At 47.1% G+C, this 14,798-nt stretch overlaps 2 protein-coding genes across 2 annotated transcripts in view; both read right to left on the bottom strand.

Annotated features, from left to right (window-relative positions):
- Positions 1-2,965, bottom strand: part of BRF2 (BRF2, RNA polymerase III transcription initiation factor 50 kDa subunit) — a 6,619-nt gene extending 3,654 nt beyond the window's left edge. Inside the window, exons 1-2 of the mRNA XM_009318625.1 lie at positions 2,958-2,965; positions 2,578-2,716 (exon numbers count right to left, since the gene is read on the bottom strand). Coding sequence (XP_009316900.1) covers positions 2,578-2,716; positions 2,958-2,965 — 147 coding nt within the window. The remainder of the gene's footprint in view (positions 1-2,577; positions 2,717-2,957) is intronic.
- On the bottom strand, positions 2,373-12,388 carry RAB11FIP1 (RAB11 family interacting protein 1 (class I)). Its single transcript, XM_009318623.1, has 6 exons — positions 12,384-12,388; positions 11,799-12,241; positions 10,518-11,313; positions 5,905-6,010; positions 5,612-5,683; positions 2,373-3,879 (listed from the first exon to the last, which is right to left on the bottom strand). The coding sequence occupies exons 1-6, from the start codon at positions 12,386-12,388 to the stop codon at positions 3,661-3,663; spliced, it is 1,641 nt and encodes a 546-aa protein (XP_009316898.1). The 3' UTR covers positions 2,373-3,660.
- Positions 12,389-14,798: the final 2,410 nt, after the last annotated feature.

The following is a 14,798-nucleotide window of genomic DNA, read 5'->3' as shown; positions in this document are numbered from 1 at the left end:
CCCGCAGCTCACCGTCCCGGTCAGAGCCGAGCCGCGTCCCTCCCTGCAGCCCCAACGTGCTGGGGGCCGCGGGGTGCCCCCCCCCATTCGCCTTTCATTACCAGCGGAGGACGAGGGCGACGACAGCACTCAGGGCTCCCGCAGCGCAGGCAGGTTTCGGGCTAAATGGCCCCGAGACAGCGGGAGGCTGATTTTCCTCCCTTTTCATCCCAATTTGCGGGCCATTACAATTAGGGTCCGGGGGACCAGCGCTGTGACTGGGGTGATGCAGCTGGCTCCCGGAGAAGAACCTTTCACACCATTTTTTTTTTTTTTTTCTTTCCCCTTTACAGAAACTCTCGATTCTCATGATGCGGATGAGCTCGTCCATCAGGTTTCCCCACCCTGCGCGGTGTTTACCGTGCACTTCCTGCACGGGAAGCGTGCAGGGATGGAACTAGCCCAAAAATACCTTGAGGATGAGGAGTTTCGGGCAGCAGAGCTGGTCAGGAGGAGGGGATGAGGCCCTTTTGAAACTGCTCTTTCAGAAAAAAGACAAGGCGATCAGAACACTGGATTTCAGGTATTTTTATTTTAGTGTTCCATGAAACCAAAAGGCATTCAAAAACAAATAGGTACCCAGGCTAAAAGCAGACAGTATAAACAGGGAAAAATACATTCAGATCCTTCAATAATAAAACAATACATTTGATTCTTAAGGCCCTTAAAGTCAAGGTAAAGCACCTTGCTGGACATAAAATGCCAGTCCCCTTACGCCAAAGAAAGGCTTTAACTAGCATTGCCAATAGGAGACCGAGGTACGAGGTTTGTGCGGCGCTTTCACGGCCGGGGAAGTTGAAGCGTGGCTGGTGCGGGGCCGTGACCCCGCAGCGGCGCCCGTGCTGCTCCGGCAGGAGGCTCAGCACATGCAGCCACCGGAGGGAACAACCTCAGGGGCAAAAGCCAGACACAGCCCGGCGTCCACCTCAACGGCCACGGCCGTAACTGGCAAAGACGGCCGCCAGGAGAGGATATTACACGTTTTTAGGTTTCATCTCTACGGAGACCGCTAAGAGCGCGTATTACCGCTTTGTTTCTGTGCATGTAACTTCAAGATGCACATTCTGGCCAACAGGAATGCACATGATCCGAACTTCATAAAATCCACGCTCCAAAAGCCTCGCGCACAGCACCGTGGTGCCTTCAGCAGCCAGAGACTCAGTAGTACCCATATCGTTTTAAAATGAGGCCAGCAAAAAGCAAGAGTCCAGCCTTGCTTCCCACGCGTCCAGTTAAAGCTACCGATAATACCATTTTTGATTTTTGAACCGTTAAGTCACTGTTCAAAGGCACAACCAGTTTTTCTGACTCTCTGACCCAGAACATCAGAAAGCCGTGGAATGAAGTCTAGAAGACAAGTTTATTAGTGAGGTATAGGCAACCGTTTCTTTCCAGAGATCCACTGAGGCACAAGGAGGAAACAAATTAATCCTTCATCTTCCTCACTATTTCAAGGCACGAGAAGCAGCAGCAGTTTTCAGTAAGGCCACCCAGTACCACTCAAAATTAAAACCACCAGCCAAGAGCTGAAGATGCCGCTAAGACCTTCTGCGTTTCAGACCCTTCATTCACAGAAGAGGGTACAGCAGAAAAGAAATAACCCCTTCGCTGAAGACATCTGCTCAAATAAAAATAAAATTAGAACAAAGTACCTGAAGCCTTAGAAGACTCTTAACGCTTAAGACTTGTTTCAACTCAAGCCTCCCCTGAAGGAGAGCTCTGTCAGAAAAGCTCCAGACTTTGGTAGTTAGTCAGTTTACGGTAATAAAAAGGTAATTAACAGCATTTTGTGAATTTTCCAATAAACGTACACATCTCTAGGCAAATATATTAAACTACTCTTCACTACAAAAATACAGTATTTGAGAAGTCTCCAGTAGTTTTCAGTGTTTTATGAAAATAGTAAGCAGACTACTAACAGGTTGATAGTCGATCCAGCTAGTCTAGTCCCTCAATAAAGTGCTTTGCTGTAGAAAAACGGAGTTAGAGACTCCCCCCTTTCGAGCTAAGCCAGGAGCGACCCAATAGACCCTTTCAACTTCCGAAGGTAGGAGCGTTTGCTTTGGTCCTCTGCCACCCACGCTTTCGGTATTTCAACTTTCTTCTAAGCCTTGTACGGACTCTTGCAACCCTGATAAATCCCAGAGATGCAAAAGAGGCATCTGCTTTTTTTGATCTTTGACAAGAGCTTGCCAAAAAAAAAAAGCCACATTTAGTTTTTCAGTGGAGGAAGCCTCTTGCGGTGGCTGCTCGATAGCGCTCTGCTATTTGCCGTCCGATGAGATGGGGGGGAGAAGAACATTGTTTTTGTTGAGCTGCTGCAAAGCTTATTTGCCGTCCGATGAGATGGGGAGGAGAACATACCTGTGTCTGTTGAGCTGCAAAGCAGCCACACATTAAGGAAGCAGACTGAGGTATCGATTGTCTATCAAGACCAGCACTCTTTCTCAGCTACATAAAATTTTCATTGCATTCTGAGCAGCAAGTCACAAAGAAAACCAAATCAGGTTTGAGCGCTAGCTTTGTGACTGCTCCCACCTCCAGGGGAGGGCGATTTGGTTCCTCTCTTGGCTGTATAAGGAATGCACGAAAGAAAGCGTTGTAAGACTGATCATCTTTGGAGGTCATTCCAAGGTAAGCCCCAGCGCCAAAATCCAAGGTATTTAAATTTGATAAACTGCAATGGCGTAAAAGAAAAATCGTCACAGAACTCCCATACAGAGACATGGGCCACGCACGCATGCTGTGAAATCCTCACCTATTTAAGACTACAGAACAGAAACCAGGCGTACCTTTGCCTCCCTCGTTTGAACGACCTTCGAATCAGGAATTTGAAGCCTATAAGAGAACAGCTTCTGATTTAAAATGCACCTTTGGCCCAAATTCATTACTACCATTCCCATGGTAGACAAACGTACCATGACATCGCAATGTTTCCCATACCAAAAAACTTGTAAATCTTCCCCTTGGAGAACTGCTTTGAAACAACATGTACTTTATGAGATTAACTAAGCTTTGCTTCTTCCTTTCCAACATAAGGTTTAACTTGCATTCGACTTTTAGGGCATTAATTTCTTTTAAAATACAGCCCACACAGCCCTGGTCTGAAGCACACATCTTTGGACTTCTCCAGTGTAGTTATTAATATTTTTTTTTAAAAACAATCAAATCCTCAAGCTCTACTGTACAAGATTTTATATTGCACTACAACTTAAGATATGGAAAGAAGAGTAATTGATCTATCAAAGCCGCTACAGAACAAAACCATTAAAAGAGTCTCCATAAAGGATCACCAGTGCCTTGCTGGCAAGCAAAACACATCAAAACCCCTTCACCCTTCCTATCGCAATCAGCCTTTGGATTAGATGCCCGAACAAATCTTCCCAAATAATGGAAAGAAACCAAAAAATAAATATGATAGGTTGACTCCACCTCTGGACTCCATACACAAGACCTGATGTAACTACTAATCAAACTGAGAGTTGCTCAAGGCAGAAACAGGAAAGAGGTCATTTTCTGTGGGCAGCACAACCGGTACCACCTACTTCACATCGTCTCCTTATTAATCAAACTCCAGTGGCGGGAATTCAGTCCTTTGTTCAACCAAGGTCCCGAGAGTTTTTACATCTTTCCAGCTTTTTTGTTTCCAGACATTGAAACACGAAGAATGTTTGGGGTTTCTTCCATGACTCTGACAAGCAAGTTATCGATGTAGTCTTCAAGCTCACGCACCTGGAGATCTTTCTTGGTAATTGTATCCTTCTGTTTCAAGACCAGCTGGATCAGCTCATCGTGTGTTAGCTGAGCATAAGCATAGGCAGGATCTGAAGGATCATATTTCTTCGAGAGAGAAGAAAGGCAGGGTCATTACAGACATACCGGCATTTCAAAATAGCAACAGAACGGTATCTGGTAGCTGGCTTGTGGGATTTAAAGCACCAATGAACAACTGCACACACAGCGTTTGCAGAACCACAGCTGCTCTTCAACAGTATTACTGTGCTTCCTATCTTTTTAAAAAATAAGTTCTACTCAAAGGACATTTGGGAACATCAGTCATTAGCACTTTATTATTGAGAGGAGCAGGCTGCCCAGGGCCAAGCTGCGCAACGGCCAAGGCACTAACGACGACAGGGAGAGGCTGGCAGGCCAGGCAAGCGTTCTGCTACGAGGCACCTTTTGGGCCGTTAGCAAACCTAGCCTGGAAAAATTCACACAAAACACTGTCTCTACTCATGCACTTCCAGAATGCAGAATAGCTTTTTGAAAATATTTGGAGGAAAAAAGAGCAACTGCCTCAGAGTAAGTGCGTGCTACTTATGGCACAGCAACACAATTTATAGAGCTTAGGCAGTCTTCTCCAGAACAGAAGGCAGGCTCAGAGCGAGACAGACGGTACGCACGGTAAGCAGGCCATCGTTTTAGCATAAAATCTTTGCGTAATGTCAGTTCTGTAATTCAACTCTTCTCCAGTTTACACTGAAAGAATGTCATGCTGACCCCAGGCAGCAGCCCATCCAGCTTAGCGAAGATGCATGGAAGGTACAGCCATGCACCATCAACTACCACCATTCATAGACGAGCGCTGGGACAGCTACTGTTTAAAGCATACCAAAGACTAGGAAAGCCAAATTCAGGTTAAACAGCAAGAAACACCCATCTAGGCCTTTGGCATTTCCCTCTTATTGTAGTTATCACTGTGAAAACACATCACAACACAGCTTCTCTTCTGCTTTTAACCCTTAAGCAGACTTGACATGTACTTAGCAGCTTCTGCCAACTCCTCCAGCTACCTTCTCAGGCGCTACACCAGAATGCCAGCCCAGGCTTTTCTTTCACAGGGCGTACGCATACAACAGGCTCGCGTGACTACCTCAAGCATAATTTCTTATGTGGGATCAGAGCACCACACCAGAATGCTAATTGCAAATTTTCAACTCGTTCAGAATAGCAACGTGTCCGTTTGAAGCATTTAACTCGCATTTTTCTTCTTTTCCATTTACACCAGAAGGAGGCACTACAGTTATTTTGGTACTAACTTTTCATTTTCCCCAAAAAACCCTTAGATTCAATAACGGTACCCAGGGTTTTGCCCTGCTGACCCGAGATGCCTCTAGCCGTTCTGATCAACATGACTTTTAAGCTGCGCCTCAAGCGTGGAGGTCTCTTTTGAGTCCAAGATTATGCAAAAAGCTCCTTTAAATCTGAGCGATTATGCAAGCTGCACGGCTAGGCTTCTAGGAAGCAGCTGTGCTTTAATGGCAGGCGCCTGGTCTCTCAACCTCCACAGGATACTAATGCAACACATTACAAGGCAACAGCCACCCCGAGGTTACTTTTCCCACCTTCTCGGCTTTAAGAGCCACATACTTATTTCAGGGTGAAAATGAGCTTTGGGGACTAATCACGTCTGACAGTAAACAGTGACTCATTTGTCCAGTCTTTGGTGCAGGTCCAAGTTACACAGCTCCCACACGTCACCAACGGGACTATCTTCCAGGGGTAGCACCGCCCGTGAGTCACCCGTCGTTCCTGTCACAGCCACCTCATGGCTCACACACATCCCGCTCACCTCTGGGGAGTCAGAGGGCACCCCGCACTCCTCTCCACTGAGAATCCCCTCCGCAAACAAGAGGCGCCAATTCTATTACAGATCAGTTTGCAAGGAAAAAAAAATATTTAAAGACTGTCCCCACCTTTGGGCACTGACAAAAAGAAAGTTCAGGCCCCCCACGGTCTAATAACCACTGTTCTTTTTCTGCTCAGGATATATGAGATATGAGCCTAGGCAAACTAGCCCAAACACACAAACACTGTTCAATTTACTGCTTAAGCTTTGGTTTAAGGTGCCACTTTCCTCCATACCTTCACGTTCATCTCCAGCAGCTTTTCATTCATAGTGCTGATGACGTTCAGGTTTTTACTTTGAGACTTGTTTGCTGTGGCATTCATTGGCTTCACAGGATGGAGTCTGCAACATTAAAAAAAGGTTTATGCTGTTTAGGCAGTACATATAACACCAGCACTACAGAGATCTTCAGACTAAAAACAAATATAGCAAGAAATTGGGAAAAATTCCTACCCTCCTCTATCTCCAGAGAGATAAGAGATTCAGCTTTGGGAAGACAAGGCATTTCTGTCTAAGCTATAGGCTTTTTAGAGATATACTCAGTTCTCTTTCTACTATCTTTTCTGACTTAAGGCATTGGAAATAAAGCAGCAGTTTACAAGGGAAATACATCCTGAATGGTATGTCACAAAAGAAAAGCCAGGTCCGTCTACACAAGAAGGCAGTACACAGCAGCAGTTACTCTGATCTCTCACGCACTAGTATTTGAGCCTGACTTTCCTAATGAGAACATATTTGTGGTTCTTGCAACATATCAAATACTTCTACTATCCTGGGACACTCATATAGTACGCCTTTTCCAATCTGAACTTATGCCGTAAGCTGCCAAAAAGTGCTATCTTCATTTGCTCGAGCAGGATTTATATTGCCAATTTTAATACAGGAAGAAAATTTTACTCGTATCTCAGCAAATGCCGGCCCAGAAGCATACTAGACCCTCGACAGAGTTCTGCAGATAAAGTACTGAGGGCTGACAGGTCAGCGGCACTCTTCCTCGGAGAACAGTACCCCAGCAGGCAGGAGGAGCTGCAGACAGCTCCGGAAAGCAGCCACGCGTTCTTGGGAGAGAGAGGCTTTAGCTGCATCGCTTGCTGCGATTCACTTTGAGGCTCAGGAGGCTGGTTCAGCCAGGAAAGGAAGCATCCCAGTTTATCAGGCCTCCTGTGACCACTCTCCCATTTATGAAAAATGGATGAATTGCAGTCCATTTCCCCAATTTGATGAAATGACCCTGTTTCTTAAACTGTGGCCAAGTTTCCCTAACATTTCTCCTAAGAGGTAGCACTGTGATGAATGGCAGGTCCCCTCGAGTGCTCTGGGCATCCTTAATAGCTATACAGATTCATCTGGTGCCAGCAATGATCCTACGCTGGCATGACAGGACTCAGGCCCCGGCAAATCCACGGGCCGGAGGAAGTTAAGCCTGTACAATGCCACGTCACTGCAAAGCACAGTAAATTCCTGCAGCTGGAGAGACAGATCTGCGCTCACAGGAAGAAAAAGCAAGGCTCACATCAGCACTGAGATACCTTCTGTGTATTTCCCATATTCTCTCACCTGTGCTTAGGAGACACGGTTTCACCACTCTGCTGAGTTTGGTTAGGATATGTTTCAGAGGGTGAAACCCATGCCTGAAGAAGCTTCTTCTTGCCAGAATTTCCTGCTTTATCTGCGAAGCCCTCGGCTGTTGGCTTTTTCGGAGACTCTGCTCTACGACTTGGGGTGTCAGAGGGGAGAGAAAGAGAGGAAGAGTAGGGCTGGGAAGGACTTGACAGGGAGGAAGAGGAAACAGAAGGCTCAAAGAAGTCACGCTCCGCACGCTCCCCAACACCTACACTTATTTTCAGTCCTTGTTTCTCAAAATGACTATTATGCTCCCTGGAATGAGACGTCATACCTAAGCCTGAGTCAGCTACCTGGTTATTGACACTGTGAACATCTACTCTGGCAGGCAGCACGGGTGGTTTGCTTGGCTTACAAGTACCAGGAGCACTTCCTCCTCCTCCTGGGTTGGCCAAGGTTACTTGGGCTGCAGCAGAGCTATCAGAGCGCTCTTTCAGTTCTTCGTGCAAAGGCATTAAATCTGGGGACTGCTTTCCAGTCTCTGAAATGTTTTTATCACCTGCAGTGACACCATGGTTCTCCTGACAGTCACCCAGCAGCTCGTCATCGGAGCCTCCCTCCGGAATAACTGGAAGACTGGCCAGTTTCAAACCACGGTCTCCAGTAACGGGAATGGCAGACTTTAAATGTGTAAGACAGTCAAATAAATCATCATCACCTTCATTTTTTAAATGCCTATTACTGCTGTCATCTCTGAGCATCACTGGTGGAGTGATAGTCTCTAATGAGCCACTTTGGGGGAGGCACCCACGAGCATCTGAGGCTTTACCATTAGGTAATGGGAGCCCAGGCGCGGATTTTACACCATCGTCTGAAGAAGGCACATCACCACTTAACTCATCAGTCTGAGAAACTGGTGGGCACTTTTTCGGCATTACAGACAGCCGCGGTGCTGGCTTTGGAGTGACTAACGCCTCGCTGCCAGCCCTCCCTACGTCGGCTTCCCAAGGGGACAGCGTGCAAGCTCCCAAGGTTGGTTTGGCAGATCCTACTTGAGAAAATGAGTCATTTTTATCAACTGGAGTTGCTTGGGGCTCTAAGGTGGGCGCACATTCTTCTCGTCTCTTTTCACCAAAGATCTCTTGCTTCTCATTCAGCTCACTCTCGGGAGAAGGTGGCGGGTCAGCACCGATCTCTCTATTACTGCACTTTGAGAGAGGTGAGAAGTGTTTGCCATCCTTTGTGCAGGGTTCAGTATTTACACCACCTAGTTCCACACCACCCTGAACGGCGGTCTCGCTGTTTCGGATGGGACCTATGCTGTCACTAGAGAGTTTTGACGATGGGTAGCATCCTGCTTCCAGTTCGCGAGCAAACCCTGCTCGCTCTCCTGTTGCATCTGAACCTGTCAATAACATTTCACTGAAATCAGAGCACTGCTTTTCGCCTTCCTGCCCACCCACACCCTCATCACCTGACGTAACACCCTCCGATCCATCAAGGAGAAAGAACACAGATTTCCTCTTGCCTAGCTTACTTTTCAAAGAAGTCTCAACCTGAAGCTGGGGAGAATCGCACTGCTTCTCTGGAGCCAGACCAGGGTTGTCAGAAAGGGTGCCGAGAGGGTTTGACACAGCTTTGACATTACTAGTTGAAGCCACATCTGAAGAGCTCCCTAAAGCATTGCAACCAGAGTGTTTCAGCTCAGCAGGGTGTTCTGCCGAGAAACAGTCTTCATCACAAGGAAGGCAGAAAGGGGAAGAACTAGCAACAGCTTTGAAACCTGGCGCATCTGGTTCCCACCCAAGCTTGGATACAAAGGGATTATTGTCATTAAAATGACAATCAGAGGAGAGAGAAGGTGCGGGCAGGCGAGAGAGACCCTGGGAAGCCCTCCTATCAGAGCTTTCAGGACCGTGGCCCCGTGAGCTCTCCCCCCATTCAGAAGCAAAAGGATTATTAGCACTACCAGAGACCTGCCCAGGAAGAGGTATTTTGGAAACAGAAGCTGCAAGATGATGGGATGAAGGAAAACGGGCAATGCCTTCGGGATCCAGGGCCGCGGACGTCCTGCCCCACTCAGGAGTAAAGGGGTTCTTGCCATTCAAAAGCTCTGCAGCAAAAGGAGGAGGAGAAGTAATAGATGCAGGAGAACTAGTAATGTTTTCAGAGTCTGGCACTTTGACTTTTTGTCCTGTTTTAGAAATAAAAGGATTATTGTCACTACTGATACGGTGTACAGAAAGAAAAGCAGGAAGGGAATCAGGTGCAAGAGTAGGAAGCGTGGCTTTGGTTTCCTCCTCTGAAGACACGCCCAGTCTGCAAAAAGGGACAAAAAACTCGCATGTCACTTGCAGATGAAACACGAGGCAGGAACAGACAAGCTTTAGCACCAGACTCCATCAACTCCTAACACTGGAGATGAATTATACTTGCAAGAGACCTCAGAGCCTATCTGACAGACTTTACATACTTAAACGTGTCTTTACAAAGCACTCAATTTATGTCAGAACACTTCTGCTGTAGAGTTTGCACAGGTTACTGCGGTGGCTGCTTTTAAGCATTATCTTGTCTTTTGCACCCCAAGCAATTTTATTAGTACGTAAGATACTTCATACGCAAGACATTTAAACATGAGAAGCACTGAAAATAAGGAGTTACAGACAGACACAAAACGTAGCCTTATTAGTACGACACACCCATATACATATAAAAACACACACAGTTGTTTTTTTTTAATATATATATCTGAAGGATAAAGGAGCGGAATTTCCAAAGAAGCCTTGTGTACGAATTCACACAAATGTCCTTCACGTTGCTGTGAACAATGCCAAAAGCAGAAGAGCTCCAAGATTAACACTTTTGAAGACCACAACCAAATACAGAAGAGAAAAGTAGAGATGTTAGAACTGGTATTTCAGCCCCTGGGTATGTTCAAGCCACACAGCTCAGAAGAATGTTAGTTTTCGCAAGAGATCCAGCAAGAAAAATCACCCCTACAAAGATGCCTGCACTCAGAACCACTATTTCAGCATCACTTCTAAGGAATATCCCTATATCAATCTCTTTTTCATACCGAGAAAGAACTCGGAATTGTTATTTGTTATTAAAGGGCCCAATGGCCAGCTTAAAACCACCAGGTACCCTGCAGAGCAAGACGCTTCTGCCGCACGCAGGATGCCAGGTTGAGAAGTGCTGCTCCGTGGCAGGAAGCAGCCTCGTTACAGCCTGCCACCACCGCGGCACGTCGCTGTTTATGTCAACCTCTGAAGCAAACACGACTGACCTGGGCTTGACAGCTTTGGTCTTCGCCGGCGCAGCAGCTTTTTCAGGTTTCCGTTCTTCCTCAAAAGGGTTGAGCGGCTGCTTATTTGCAAAGACGTCTTCTGCGCGGTGACCGTCTTCTGAAGAATTCCCTCTGCTTAAATCTGCTGGAAGTTCAAGATGTTTGGCCTCTTGTTCGCTCTTCTCTTCTGGAACTTTGTTTTCCTCATCCTGCAGGGTCCTGTCAGGAATATTCTCAGCATCAATGGTCTTCACTGCTTCCTTCTTCCCTGTGACCAAAGAGAGCAAGGCAGACTTTTTGTGGTCTGTTTTTTTGGTCTCTTTAATAACCTCGACAGTTGGAGGAACACTGGCTTCCGGGTATTCTTCACTGCTAAGCAATTTGTATGACGGCAAGGTCATAGATTTAAAGGTCTCCAAGGATGCAGACCCAGAGAAAGCATGACTAGGAGATGTTCTTCCCGTCTCTTCAGGCCCTTTAGTAGATCTGGAAGACAGGTTCTCTTCTGAAGCAAAGAGCTGCTTCCTCCTGAAGTTGTGAGGAGAGGGGGAAGAGGCTGGAGTGTTGTCCTTCGTCGTGCTCTCTTCCATATAAACGTGACTGCCATTGATACACAGACTAGACTTGGAAACAGGATCGCTTTTGGATTTAAGGCCACTGAATAAAGAGAGCCCTTCTTTCTTGGTGTGGCCAGTGGTTACTTGGTTTAGTTGCCTGCTGTCCAAAGTTGCTGTTTTACGAGATTTAAATACAGGAGAGGGAGAGGACTTCTCTTCCAGGGCATTTCCAAAGGCTTCTGGAAAAAATAAGCAGGGAGAAATTCAAGATGCAAGAACATCCCTTCCTCTGACACTTGCTACTGACAACCTCAGTGCTTCACAGCCATTAATGGATCGCAGCAACAGAAACATTGCAAGTGTGACTATACCAGCCACTTCCAAACCTTCTGGGTCCCCTACCACTGCCAGCCCTCAGCATACCGGATCGCACACGCCGTTCAACGACTTAAAACCACCACAGATCACTTACTGTGAAGCTGCACCGCCAACACGTGCAGACATTGCTCACACAGCCCCACAGTTTCTGTGCTATCCCAAGGCAAGCTTAGCCGTGAGCATCTAACGTCCTACGTGCATACCCACCACAGTGGACAGAAGTGACTTTCTACAGATTTGTTCAGTAAGAAGAATTTAACTAGTACCCTAAAAAGTGTGAAAAGTGCAAGCAAACCTTTGGAGAAAGGCTTTGTGCTTCATGAGTGCAGTGAGTGCCAATACTCACTTTCTGAGGTTGGAGAGGTCTCCGACTCCTCATCGTCCCATTGCGACTGGAAGTCGCTGGGCCGAAGCCGAACCCTCTCGGTGACGGGCTGCTGCGTCGGTAGGACTGACATGGACTGGGAGAGGGAAGTTTTCTGCAGGCCAGGTTTGGAAAACAGGGTTTTGAACTTTGATTTCTTCTTTTCCTTCTCAACTGACTCATCTTCGCTGTCAGCGGGGGAGTGAGTCGTGCTGGGAATGATCGCCGACGCCGTGTCGGAAAGGCCACTGCTCCTCTTCCCCTTGAGCTTGTCTTTGAGCTTGCCAAAGGGAGAGCGAGACTTGTCTTTCACGGACAGATCAAACATACTGGCTGTCATGCTGCTCCTCATAAACTGGATATCCACTTCGATCTCCCCTCTCTCCTTTTCTTTTTTCCCTGGTTTGGAGCGAAGCTTGTACCACCTGCAGAAACAAGGAGATTTCTTTTACAAACAAGTTCTTGAGAGGCATGGGTAATTTAGAACAACAGAGGGTGTTTATGTTTTAAAAACCTAACAAGCCTACAGTGAAGGAAAAAAAAAAAAGCCTTTAATCTTACAAGTACGTCATAATCATATGGCCAGGTGCCAAGGAAAACATTTCTTATCGTGAATAGAAAGTTATTAGTAAAATTTGTTTTAAAACCCAGACCAGGAAGGGTTAAAAAAAAAAAAAAAGAAAAAAAAAGAAACACAACATGGAATTCCTGTATTTCAGCTCAGCCACTCTCTCCTGTGCTTTTATCTGGCTTCCCGAAAGAAATTCTCAGAGGCTAGGACTTTGAAGTGGGTGCGAAAGCAGCAGCTTCAGAGAGCTGAAACTGGTACCAGAGAGCTTGCACACACGCCCCACGCCCTCATACCTTTCGTTCCAGCTTCTTTTCAGTTGCTATCTTAATGCCTCTTAAGCTAAGGAACCCCTAATCAACACGAGAGCCAAACCAGGCCTTACAGACCGTCTGGGGATTTCCACTCACCTCCACCAGCTCGTGACTGGAGTGCGCCAGGAAGGACGTTCATTACAGACAGAACCTTATCCCTCTCTGAAACGCAGCTCCAGAACATTAAGCACTGCATATTAAGTAAGTGCTCAGGTTATCCTAAACTGCAAAACCACCATCTGCCTGCCTCTATCACACGTGCCCAGTTACCACTCAGTGGCATTCAAATCACATTAGGGTCAGCAAAGAAAATTATCAGCACTGCACACCAATACTTTTTTGTCTATTGCGGGAGCCGCAGACTTCCCGACTCCACAGAACCGATAGGAAAGGCCGCCGGGAAAACGCCGGCGTCTTCCTCCTCGCCAGCTGCTACATGAAAATAAAGGAAGCGAACAGAGCATGCAAATCTGCCTCTCCACCAAATTTGCACTTCATTGCTTTGAAGGTGCACTGGAAGCAATGAAAGAGAATGGGAAAAGGCAACTTGCTTCAGAGAAAATTCAAAACTACTGAGCATTAACTGAAGGAGATGAATTCAGAAATCTGCTACAGAGAAACACATTAGAGGGAAATGAATGCTCAAGCACCACGCTGCAGTTCGATGTCCAGACCTGAAGTTACAAGTTACCAGGGAAGGGATTTTGTAAGGAGATGTCAGGTTTTGTCAGGTCCCTAAAGCTGCAGTCCCGCAGCGGCAGCAGCAAAGGAAGCGCAAATCCTTTGCCTTTAATGCAAGCCAGCACTGGGCACCTTTGTTCCGAACCGCGTGATTTCTAGGAGCATCCTGCGTTTGTACAGTGCCACAACAATTCATTCTGCACGCTCTGCCCCGGGGAAAAAGCAGGCCCTGTTCGAACGGCATCCAAAATACAAACTGTGCGTTCAGCGAAAGGCAGCTTCGCACCGAAACACGGCCCTCGCTTTGAGAAGCACGCCGCGACGTCCACCGCAGGGCGGCTGAAGGTAAATAACGTTCTGACAACCTCCCCCCCAAAACCACAAAATATAAAATCTTATTAATTTCATTTATTATGTTAGTGTGCGCCTGTCAATCAACATGCATTTATTTTCCAGATAAAACCAGCCCTTTACAGGTATACGTCACCACGGCAGCTAAGCGACGACAAAAGAAACAGCATTTTCAAACAGAAAATCGAGGGCTGGGGGGGCAACATTAACTAAACAGCATTTTCAAACAGAAAATCGAGGGCTGGGGGGGCAACATTAACAATTGGAAATACCAGAATTTTTCCCAGGAGCATCGAAATTGGGGTCCGTGTCCCGTCCGTCCGTCCCCCCCCCCGGTATTTTCCTTTGGCCCAGGCACAAGGAAACCAGCCCGGGAGGACCCGTGCCGCTCGCCTCCCAGGGCTGACTCCCCGAACTCCGCTGACCGAAGGCACGTCACGCGCCGCAGTGTAAACACGTTAGCGCTTGACACGACCTTAATGACGGCCAGGTTAGCCACGCCCTTAATGGTGGCCAGGTTATAATTAAGGCTTCACAAGCGGCGACGGCTTTGTCAAGACACACGACGCAGATCTCAGCTTTGGCCAAGCCGGTGTTCGTACCTGGATCTGCTCAGGTGAGCCAGAAGAGGAAGGTGACTCACCGGCCATCTCAAGCCACATTACGAGGCTGCTGACTCCCAGCAAAGCCCCCCCAGTAACCACCCTGGGATCCCGGCGCACCGCCCCAGTGTTTATGTTCAAAGGAGCAAGTATGACACAGAGCTGGCACTCGGCATTAGTCTCCTGGCTCGGTGTCCTGCTGACAACAGCGAAGCCGGCCCCTATAACACCCAATTATCTACTCTTACACATGCTTAGGCTCTGCTAAGCATTCATTAAGAAAAACACACGAACAGCTGGCTGTAGCCTGCGTTCATTCCCTGTCAGAAGGAGAAGGCATTTCAGATACATTAAGTTTCTCGGGTCAGCCTGGCTGTTCCCAGCGCACGCTGTTAGCACTCGCACGTAAATATTTAAAAATCAAAGCCAAGCACGAGGCAGGACTGGCTGAAAAAACACAGGCCGC

The sequence above is a fragment of the Pygoscelis adeliae genome, unplaced genomic scaffold, assembly GCF_000699105.1.
Source record: "Pygoscelis adeliae isolate BGI_AS28 unplaced genomic scaffold, ASM69910v1 Scaffold52, whole genome shotgun sequence".
In the NCBI taxonomy this organism is placed as follows: Eukaryota; Metazoa; Chordata; class Aves; order Sphenisciformes; family Spheniscidae; genus Pygoscelis; species Pygoscelis adeliae.
Note: the sequence above shows the minus strand (reverse complement) of the source record. Positions and strands in the feature narration are given on the sequence as shown.